Source organism: Manihot esculenta, chromosome 14 (assembly GCF_001659605.2).
Source record: "Manihot esculenta cultivar AM560-2 chromosome 14, M.esculenta_v8, whole genome shotgun sequence".
In the NCBI taxonomy this organism is placed as follows: domain Eukaryota; kingdom Viridiplantae; phylum Streptophyta; class Magnoliopsida; order Malpighiales; family Euphorbiaceae; genus Manihot; species Manihot esculenta.
The window spans coordinates 27,673,259-27,684,548 of NC_035174.2; the positions used below are offsets into that span (position 1 = coordinate 27,673,259).

The window sequence follows — 11,290 nt, forward strand, 5'->3', positions numbered from 1 at the left end:
TGAGAGCTGCCTTCCAAAAATAGAGGAAAATGACTATATGCCTCAAAGTTACCTAACCTCAACCATAAAATAATTCTCCACAAGACAATTATAGAAGGAGACATACTAGGATGAAACATTTAGAAAATGTTCCAACAAGAGAAAATCTGACCATTCAATCGCTGCTTCTTAAATCTATGCATGCAAGTCACCTTTGAAAACAACGACAGAGCTCATTGAAGCATTCAACCTACTTGTAGAAAAAACACACAAAGCCATCAGGAACATAATACAAACAGTAGATCAAAGATTTCCTCGCCTAAGTATTGTCAATTTACTATCAAAACTACCATAAAACTATATTATAATATAGCTGAAAGATAAAAAAAGTAATCCGCCTTAAAAAAATAAACAGTAAATTTTAAAAAAGACCGTAATACTAACAAAAAATTAAGAGAGACACTCTTAAAAGAAATAAAAAAAAAAAATTCTCTCTAGTCAACTAAAAAAAAAAATGAATATAAAATACTTCTATATTTATTTCATTAAATATTTATACTTACACATTTATTGTTTATATTAATAATTTTAAAATGAATTTTAATATAATTATTTAATTTATTATTAAATCCATTTTGCATGTATCCCATATTAAATTCATTTTCATCCCATATTTCTTTTGTTGCTTATTTAATTATTATGAAGCAGTGAATTAGAATCATCACTTAGTGATTCTATTATTCTTTCGTAATCGTAAGATACGTTAATTATATAGCACGATGAGAAAAGTGGTCAGGATAGTGTGTGGTACGTTTAAAATCAAGTATGATATTTCATAGAAGAATCGATTCTCGCCGGCTGCTGCAGCAGTAGTAATTGCTAATAGTATGCAAACTTGTACTGCATAGTATATCCAGAAAATTTTGGTGTTAATTTCTCTAGCGTACCTTGTTCTACTAATTCATAACGTAGTAAAATTTTTTGCAAAATTAATTGTATGCCTTATTTTGAATGTTCTCTTTTGCTATAATTTCCAGCCCTTCAATCAATTAATATTGAAGATTAAAACAAAAAATCATATTAAAATTAGCCATATAACATTTTGGAAATTTTATAAATACTGTATAATATATAATCAGGGAGTTCTCCGCCGTTAGGCAAAAATCTCTTACTCCACCTGCGGCGACTCTGAGGAAAGAAGTTGAAGAACCGTTCTGCACCAGATCCCTCTCCGCCGACGGAGGCTGTTCTGGAGCAGTGGTGTTTTATTGCGTTTTCTTTCGGAGTTAGCGGCGACAGAGGCGCAGGGATTTGCCAAAATCTAGATCGGTCAGTGTCTGGTGATTTTCACTTGTTTTAGAGAGAGAGGGATCTAGGAGACAAAAGGGAGATTCGCAAACTGTAGCAGTTATGGCATGGATAAACATGAGTAAAATACTTCTATTCTCAGCAATTTTTCGACTCGTTTTGATCATTTATGGAGAATGGCAAGATTCCCATATGGAGGTTAGATACACAGATGTGGATTACCTCGTCTTTTCTGATGCTGCCTCGTTAATGGCGTCCGGAGAATCCCCTTTCAAAAGAAGTACTTACCGTTATTCTCCTTTGCTCGCTTTTCTGCTCATACCCAATTCCATTATTCATCGTTCATGGGGTAAATTCCTCTTCTCTGCTTCAGGTAAGTAACAGTTTCCAACTTTGAACTTAATAAAAATATTGGCGTGTTCTCATGGCATGATTTGATTTATGATTTATTTGAAGATCTGTATGGAGATGTATGTGTTAATAGTTTAGTTCACATGTAGAATACTATATGTCAAAGAAGCAAAGATGTTACTCTCCACGAGTATCTCTTTGTATACTTTACATTGAGTAAAAATTTCAGCTCTGGATGCCATACTGAAATCTGTATGCATAATGCACCATTCTTTTAGATGCAATGCCTAAGAGTTCACAGTAAGAGATTCTTAGGAACACCGTTGTGATGCTAGATTTATTTACTCTTCCTTGTTTGCCTTGAATATCAGATTGCTTTGGTAACGAATTTGGAGACAAATTATCACCAACTTAATTAAACAGTTTCTGCTCAATTAATCCATGGTATTTAGGCTATCCTATGGGAGTAGTTATAATGCAGAATCATAAGGGGATAACTTTCTGTTCTACAGCAATTCTGATTTCTTCCCACATCTCTAATTGTAGTTTCCAAAGATCAATTGATAGAAACATGAAAAGGAGTTTTATAATGGGCAGAACATATATTTGCACCCTTTGAATTTTACCAGAAAAGCCTTATGGCACCTTGAACTTTGAAAACGTCCCATAATAATATGTCGGAATCATTTAAAAATGGAATTAAGATAACATTGCAATCTCAATCAGCATGTAACATGAATCTTCTATAGTATTTTTAGACCAATTTGAATTTGAACATAAGATTCTTTAATTGTAGAAAATTTAGGATAAGTTTCAATTTCATAAATTTATATGTTGTGCATGATGATTATTACTAGGTTATTGATTTTTAGTTGTAAAATTAAGCAATAGTTTAAGCCTTGTGGATATATGACAACAGGTTTATAGTTCATACTACCTTATACTAAGATTGCAAGATTATTTTAATTACACTTTTAAATAGTTTAGGTGTGATTGTATGTTTTCAAAGTTTAGGGTGCCACAAGTGTTTTTGGGTAAAATTCAGGAGTGTAAATATGCGTTTGGACTTTATAATATAACTGTACTTGAACTCTATACATCTATATTGACTTGCCTTTTCTCTTTCCCTCCCCTCCACCCCTACACACACGTGGGTGATTTTTTTTCTGTGATTAATATGTTTAACATGCCCATGTTGCAGATTTACTTGTGGGCATGTTTATCCACAACATTTTGAAGCGGCGTAAGGTGCCTGAGGATCTATGCTTATATTCTGTAATGGTATGGCTCCTCAATCCATTTACCTTCACCATTGGAACCCGTGGGAACTGTGAGCCCATTGTTTGTGCCATGATTTTGTGGACCATTATCTGTCTTATGGATGGTATACTTCTACTTCAATATTCCTGTACTGAATTAAATGATGTTGATGGTTTCTTTTAAGCCATCAACTTGTTAACCAGTTTAATGTGCTTCTGTTGATGCATTCAATACTGACAATATTCTGCCCAGATATGCTTAAACTTTGAAGTCATGAGCAAGTTCTTGTTTCTAATTGTCTGAACTGATCTCTAAGAATTTGCGAAGGATCTTGATGTTTGGTGAGAGAAAATACTCTCTAGTCAGATATTAATATGTTCTCTAGTTGGTGAAACTTACTTTTAATTAGACATTACACACTAAATATTTGATTTTTTCCCCAACAACTAAAATGATATTGTTTTTGCAGCTAGTTTTTTATTATTTTCCTTTTTTGAAGAGAACAAAAGGTTAGATGCTTTAAATTTTCAATAAACAAATTAGAGGGGCTGGAATTTTTTGGGCTTGGTACATTGAAATTGAATGCTTTAGCGAATTTTCAAAGTCAAGAATATCTATAGTTATATGCTTTGATGCAAATCCATTGGAAAGTAGAAGGGGTTCAGGTTCTTTGAGTTTCTCTCTTCTGTTCTGAGTACTGGCAATCGTTATTTTGTATGCTACGAATTATTGGTTTAAGAACCATCCAATCACTTCTAACAATTTTTTTTTTTTTGTTTTTTTTCCCATTCTGTGTAGGTAATGTGGTCCAAGCTGCAATTTGGTATGGACTAGTTGTCCATTTCAGAATTTATCCTATAATCTATGCGCTCCCTGTTGTTTTGGTTCTTGATCCATGCTTCTTCCAATCTGGTCAGAGGCCTCTCCTTGTGAATTGGAAATCCAGTCAACAGAAGACATCACAGAGTAGTTTGGGAGGACCTAGGGAATGTGGTATATGGAGTCTATTGAAAAGGATATTTACAAGAGAGAGAATTAAGTTTGGTCTGATTTCCGGAACCGTTTTTCTTTCTTGTACTGCACTTTTTTTCTACTTATATGGATGGGAGTTCTTGAACGAGGCACTGCTGTACCATCTCACTCGTACAGATCCAAGACACAACTTTTCCATCTATTTCTATCACATATATCTCCATTATGAACATGAATTTTCAATTTTGGAAAAGCTCATCTCATTTTTGCCTCAACTGATAGTCCAGCTGGTTCTCATTTTCTGCTTTGCACCAGATCTTCCATTTTGCTTTTTCCTGCAGACAGTTGCATTTGTTGCATTCAATAAGGTTGGTTATCATCTTTCAAAAGCATCTTCTTCGAATTTCCACTTTCTACTGTGTTCCTAATTATGAGAAAATGAGCTATTCTCCTTTTTCTTTGCTTATATGTATATATTTTATTGAAACTAAGGAAGGAATCAAGTTTCTTTTACTACGAGTCAACTACACTCTTCGACTCTGACTTATAACTGTGGTTTCTTTTTGCTTACAATTGTGTGGTGCTTGTCCTCTTTTTCAGGTAATCACAGCACAGTACTTTGTCTGGTTCTTTTGCTTGTTGCCACTGATACTTCCATGGAGCAATATGAAGCTGAGGTGGGTAGGCATAAGTTGCATGCTTGTATGGATGGGTGCTCAGAGCCATTGGTTGTTCTGGGGTTATATGCTTGAATTTAAGGGCAAAAATGTTTTTCTACAACTTTGGCTAGCAAGCTTACTGTTTCTGGCTGCTAATACTTTTGTGGTCGTCATGTTGATCCGGCATCATAGATGCTGTCCGATGTTCAGGCGATTAGAGCATTCAAGTTCAAAGAAATCTGAATGAGCGAACCAGTGTTGCTGGAAATTTTGAGGATCTTTATATTGCTTAGGATAAACACTTCACTTAGGATAATGATTCAATGCATATGCTTACTGTTTGTACAAATGGTCCGCCTGATGTTGGCATTTTTCACTTGATTCATCAGCTATAAGTTTGTGTGCACTGAATTGTATTAGTTATAAAAAAATTTCATCACAAGATCTGCTTTTCAATTTCTGTTACTGTTTGTGTTCAGCCTTAGTTTTTCCTTGAAAATTTTCAAGTTGATCATGTATATAGGAAGAATCTAGCGTTTATTTCTAAACTAATTGGGTCGCTATATGGATTCTTTGTTGATATTCAGATGACAGCTTTAACATGATCTTTAATCTAACCACAGTCCTCCTCCCTTGTCTAGACTTGGGACTGACCATGTCTTGCTAGGGTTACATATAGTGTAAAAAATAAAATTTATTATTTAGTTTATGTTATATAAAAAAATTTATTAATATGTTATAAAATCTACTAATTAATTATTTTTGTTAATTTTAATTATTGAATATTATATATTTCTATAATGTAAAAAATGTAGCGGTTGTCATTGAATTTTGTAAAAATATATACTAATTAGTATTTCAATGTTTGATGGTATTATAAAATTTTTTTTATAATATTCAATGGTTAAATTTAATGAAGAGATTAATTATTATTTTTAAAAGTTTTATAAATGTTTGAATATTTTTGAGAAAATTAAGTTTTGAAGTTTTAAAAAATTTACTAATTAATTTTTTTCTGTTTAGTATTTTATTATTTAATTTTTATAATTTTAAAAATTTTATTAATTAATCACTAAAATTTTTAAAAAGTTTACTATTATTTCATTCAAGTATTTTAAATTTTTTTATAATATTTAATAATTAAAACTGATGAAAAAATTTACTTATTAACTTTTAAAATATTAAAAGTATTTTAATATATTTTTTAAAATTGAAAATTAATTAGTGAATTTTTTTATATTATAGAAAGTAAATAGAATTTTTTTAATTTTTTTATTATTAAGAAAATGAGAAATTTGTATTTTTTGTTTTTTTTGTCAATAATTAGATCAAATTGATATAATATAAAACTGTGTGCCTAATTAAGCTCTAAAGTCAAATTGGGGGTAATTTGAATTTTCCATAAACATCTCATAGGGCAAAAGAAAATGAGAATCAATTATTGTACAGCCAAGTTCCTTGAAGCTCTCCACGAGAGAGAACAAAAGCAAAGAGCAAAGGCTCCAATTTACTTCTGAAGGTTCCATCTCATTTCTCAACAAATTACAAATTCCTCACATGGTGGTGGTCTTTAGTTCTTAAATTCTCTTAACTGTGAAGCAATTTTGATCTTCAAGATCATTCACCGGTTGCTTTCCCATCTTCCCTTAGCTCTTGAGTTGTTTGGAGTATGCTATTCTTGAGTTCTTGATTCCATCACTATCTCCTCTACTGCTGTTACTTTCCTTTTCTCCTCTTTCAGTTCTTGAAAAGGGAGTGAGAGAGAGCAAGATGGCAGAAGCAGTTCCATTTGGGATAGCTACCAACATACTAATGAAGTTGGGTTCGTCCACCTTTCAAGACATCGGAGCCACATATGGTGTGAAAAAGGACTTGCAGAAGCTTGAAAACACACTCTCCACCATTAAAGCTGCGCTGCTAGATGCTGAAGAAAGGCAAGAGAAGAGCTATTTGGTGCAAGACTGGATAAGGAAGCTTAAAGATGTTGTTTATGTAGCTGATGATGTTTTGGACACATTTGCAACAAAAGCTTTGAAGCATCAACTGGAAAGTAATGGTTTAAGGATCAAAGAACATGTAAGTGAATTCTTTTCCATGTCGAATCAGCTTGCTTTTCGATTCAAGATGGCTCGAAAGATAAGATATATAAGAGAGAAAGTGGATGATATTGCTGCTGATATGTCAAAGTTCAATTTTAAAGAGAGAGTGGTTGAGAGAGAGGAAAATAGGCAGAGGGAGCAGACTCATTCTTTTCTATCAACCTCAGAAATTATTGGGAGGGATCAGAATAAGGACGAGATAGTGAACTTGTTAATGTGTTCAAGCAATCAGGAAAATGTGTCTGTTCTTCCCATTGTTGGAATTGGTGGGTTGGGCAAGACAACTCTTGCTCAGTTGGTGTATAATGATACTAGGGTGGTCAATTCTTTTGAGAAAAGGATGTGGGTTTCTGTCTATGAAAAAATTGATGTTGGAATTATTGTTGCTAATATTATTAAATCAATAAAGAAAATTGATCCAGGAAACTTGGAACTGGACCAATTGCAATTGTGCCTCAGGGAAAACTTGGAGGGGAAGAGATATTTGCTTGTCTTGGATGATGTATGGGATGAAAGCCATGAGAGATGGGTTTGTCTGAAAAATCTGTTGTCGATTGGAGCTCGAGGAAGTAAGATTTTAGTGACTACTCGAAGTAGAAAAGTTGCCTTTGTCTCGGGCATTAAGTCCCCTTACATTTTGCAAGGTCTAGCAGAAGATGATTGCTGGGAATTGTTTGAGCGCCTCACATTTGGAGAGGACAAAGAGGGAGTGAATTCGAGCTTGATAACAATTGGAAAGGAAATTGTGAGCAGATGCAAAGGAGTTCCTCTTGCTGTGAAGAGTTTGGCATGTGCAATGAGAACAAAAACTGAAGAAAGTGAATGGTTGGCCATTCAAAATGCTGAAATTTGGAGGTTTTGTTTAGATGATAATGAAATTCTACCCGTACTGAGGTTGAGCTATGATCATTTGCCAATCCCTTTAAGACAATGCTTTGCATTTTGCTCAATTTTCCCAAAAGACTTCATAGTCCAAAAAGATAAGTTGATCCAGTTATGGATAGCACAGGGTTATATTCACTCCATCAGTGGAAATGAGTATTTGGAGTATCTCGGTGATCAATACTTTAAGGATTTAGTGACTATGTCTTTCTTTCAAGAAGTAGAAATAGATGAGTATGGGAACATTAAAAGCTTTAAGATGCATGATCTTATTCATGATCTTGCACAGATAGTTGCAGGAACAGATTGTGCTATTGCCGGAAGTACTGATACTGGGAATATTTCTGAGAGAGTACATCACATCTCCTTTCAACATCCCTCCTATTCTCCTGACATTCCTAAGCATTTACTGGAAGCAAAGAGCATGCGGACTTTCTTTTTGCCAGATTACTGTGGATTCACCAATGAATCAACACCAAATACTGTGATTTCGAGCTTTAAATGCCTACGTTCGTTGGACTTGCATCACTCGTGTATTAAGGAGTTGCCTGATACTATTGGTAAGTTGAAGCATTTGAGATATCTTGATCTTTCTAATAATTTTGACATGGAAAGCCTTCATTGTTCGATATGTTATTTGCTTAATTTGCAAACATTGTTACTCTCGAATTGTACAAGTCTTCAACAGCTGCCGAGGGATCTTGGAAAGCTGATAAGCCTTAGACACCTTATGATTGATGGGTGTGATAGGTTGACTTGCATGCCGTTTGGGTTGGGAAAACTAACTTCCATCCAAACATTATCGCGGTTCATAATTGCAGTGAATGAAGACAGTGCTCTAGGTAGTGCAAAGACCAATGAGTTGAGTGGCCTAAATCAATTGAGAGGTGAATTATGTATTGAAAACCTTGGAAATGTCAAGAATATTGCATTGGAGTCCAAAGCAGGAAATCTAAAAGGGAAGAAATTCCTCCGATCCCTTATTCTGAACTGGGGGTCATCAGTTAGAGCTAATGAGGATGGACATGATGAATTATTGATGCAAAACCTGCAGCCACACTCAAATTTGAAGGAATTACATGTGCAAGGCTATGGAGGTGTGAGGTTCTCATCTTGGCTCTCCTTGCTTAAAAACATTGTTAAAATTACAATAAAGAAGTGTAACCGATGCCAACATCTGCCACCTCTACATGAACTTCGCCATCTCAAGTTCCTCAGTCTTGAAGAGTTGATGAATCTTGAGTGCATAGACAATGGCACTGGGCAGCTCTCATCATCTGCAATATTCTTCCCATCCTTAAAAGTACTTTCACTTGTTGACTTGCCTAATTTAAAGAGATGGTGGAGGGGAGAAGCAGTTGTTGAGTCAAGGAACGATAGTGATAGTGCATCGACGTCACTTGGTGAGCATCAGGAACCCCAACCTGCAGTACCACCTTCATTTCCTCGTCTTTCTAGCTTAAAGGTTCACCATTGCTTTAACTTGACATCAATTCCTCTGCATCCGTACCTTGAAGAGCTGTATCTGTATGAAGTAAGTGAGGAACTTCTGCAGCAACAGGGACTGATGATGCTCACTATGATGACAATGAGGATCTCTATGATGATGATGATGATGGCAGCTTTACAGAGCCCAAAAGAATCTTCCTCCTCCGGTTCTCTACTTCCCCATGATTCCTTCATTGCCTCTCCTCTTTCTAAATTAAAGTCTCTACAACTCGTGAGAATTGATGATTTAGAAGCTTTGCCAGAATCATGGTTGCCAAACCTCACATCACTTGAGCTTGTAAAGATTGAGGAGTGCCCAAGACTATCAAGTTTGCCGCGACAAGGTTTCAAGGCCTTGACTTCTCTACGAAATCTGAGGATCTACAGGTGTGAAGGGTTAAAGTCTTTGTCTAATGGGATTCAACATCTCATTGCTCTTGAGGAACTGAGGATAAGGAGTTGTGAGGAGCTTGATCTTTCAGACGATGGTATGCAATTGCAAGCCCTTAAAAAGCTTCATTATCTGGAATTCAATGATATTCCAAAATTGGTTCTTCTTCCTAGATGGATTAAAGACATCCCTAGTCTACAAGAATTGCAGGTTGAAGAATGTAAAAATTTGGTTGCTTTGCCAGAGTGGATAGACAGCCTCACATCACTTCAAAGACTTAAAATTTCCTATTGCCCCAGATTGAGTTCATTGCCGGATAGGATTTGCAACCTTGCTGCTTTACAAAAGCTTTGCATTTGCAACTGCCCTCACCTATCTAAAAGATGCAAGAAAGCCAGAGGAGCAGATTGGCCCAAAATTTCTCATATTAAAATGATCAAAATTAATAGCAAATGGGTTCAACGCCTGAGTTGAAATCATTCTGATACAAGGAGTTCTTTGCTTGAAGGTTTGAGCTTTTGATAAGTGATTATCATGCAACTTTTTTCAAACTGTTAAAGCATGCAAGTTCCTAAAAATGCTGTTAGATTTGAAAGAATAAACAAGAACTTGCATTGAAATCTGTGTATCAATCTTTCTAGTAATATAGTTTTGATACTGATTTCTAATGTTCATGCAGTTCCGTAGATTGTAATATTTCTGACAACAAACTTGGGATTAACAATCTCATTTGATCAAAACTTGGAGATTAAGTGCAGGTAGGATGGTCTGGAAGATAGGTGGAGTCCATCTAATGAGTTTTATGAAAATGCTTGTCTTTTGAAGAGTGACACAGGAGAAGTTGCTCATTATAATTGGATAAAAATTCAGTATGGCCCAGCTCAATTTTATTTTCCAAAATTAATAAAGATAAATTTATTTATTTTTTTGAATAGTTTATTTATTTTATTTATATTTGAGTAGGAGATTAAGGGAATGGAAGCTCAGACACGGTGAGTAATTTGCTTTTAATTATTGGACTAAACTAAATATATAACCATTAAATAAATAAATATTAAATAAAAATATAACTGTTTTATTTAAAATTTAATCAATCAGTTGAAAAAACATCATTTTATATTTTAATTCAAACGTTTAAGTTTTAAATATTAATACACAGTATTTATATTTTAAAAGTTATATTAAAATATTTTTAAAATATTAAAAAATCTACTAATTAATTTTATATATTAATTATTTTACTATCTACGTTTTATAGTATAAAAAAATTTACTAATTAATTTTTAATTTTATAAAAATATATACTAATTAATTTCTATATTAAAAAGCATATTAAACTATTTTTAACAATCAAGCAGAGTTTGAAAACATTAGTTAATTTAATGAAGGGACTGAATGGATCAATAAATTATCAAAATATTAATTAATTGAAAACCAATTAAATATAATACATATTAATAATATAAATAAATAATCTACTTAATTAAGTTCTAATTAAAAATTAGGATTTCATTTATCAAAATAAAAAGGATAAAGAACAAACTATCATAATTAATAAATTATAATAGAGGGTGCTGACATTAAATGAAATCCAATTAAACTAGATGTAAAAATAAGCATAACATATGACAAAGTGAACTTCAAAATAGTGAAATAACGTTTTGGATGTTTTACATTTGTCCTAATAATTCAGTAACTTATTGCAAATAATAAACAAAAAAGGTTAAATCAGATTCATATTATCATGCTCTAATAAAAGAATGGATTGGAGAGAAGGGAGAGAGAGGGAGACAGAGAGCCAAGAAGCAAGAAGTCCGAGATTCGGCAAACTATTATTACGATTCTTTATGGTTGTTCGATTAGACTGTCACTGGTGGTTCCTTTGCCTGGCCTTAGGAGCA

The 11,290-nt window shown here is 33.7% G+C and overlaps 2 protein-coding genes across 2 annotated transcripts; both read left to right on the forward strand.

Annotated features, from left to right (window-relative positions):
* Window positions 1–1,063: 1,063 nt before the first annotated feature.
* Window positions 1,064–4,971, forward strand: LOC110630760 (GPI mannosyltransferase 1). Its single transcript, XM_021778327.2, has 4 exons — window positions 1,064–1,660; window positions 2,840–3,022; window positions 3,697–4,238; window positions 4,471–4,971. Exons 1-4 carry the CDS (start codon window positions 1,390–1,392, stop codon window positions 4,774–4,776), a joined length of 1,302 nt encoding a protein of 433 aa, XP_021634019.1. The 5' UTR covers window positions 1,064–1,389; the 3' UTR covers window positions 4,777–4,971.
* Window positions 4,972–5,954: 983 nt separating this feature from the next.
* Window positions 5,955–10,318, forward strand: LOC110600069 (putative disease resistance protein RGA1). The gene has a single exon (XM_021736779.2). It carries the CDS (start codon window positions 6,300–6,302, stop codon window positions 9,861–9,863), a length of 3,564 nt encoding a protein of 1,187 aa, XP_021592471.1. The 5' UTR covers window positions 5,955–6,299; the 3' UTR covers window positions 9,864–10,318.
* The last annotated feature ends 972 nt before the right edge of the window (window positions 10,319–11,290 follow it).

Bases quoted from the DNA above. Each gene is read 5' to 3' on its own strand.
- LOC110600069 (XM_021736779.2), top strand. From the start codon at position 6,300: ATGGCAGAAGCAGTTCCATTTGGGATAGCTACCAACATACTAATGAAG.
- LOC110630760 (XM_021778327.2), top strand. From the start codon at position 1,390: ATGGCATGGATAAACATGAGTAAAATACTTCTATTCTCAGCAATTTTT. The intron at 1,661-2,839 runs GTAAGTAACAGT...CCCATGTTGCAG, and splicing joins ATTCCTCTTCTCTGCTTCAG to ATTTACTTGTGGGCATGTTT. The intron at 4,239-4,470 runs GTTGGTTATCAT...CCTCTTTTTCAG, and splicing joins CATTTGTTGCATTCAATAAG to GTAATCACAGCACAGTACTT.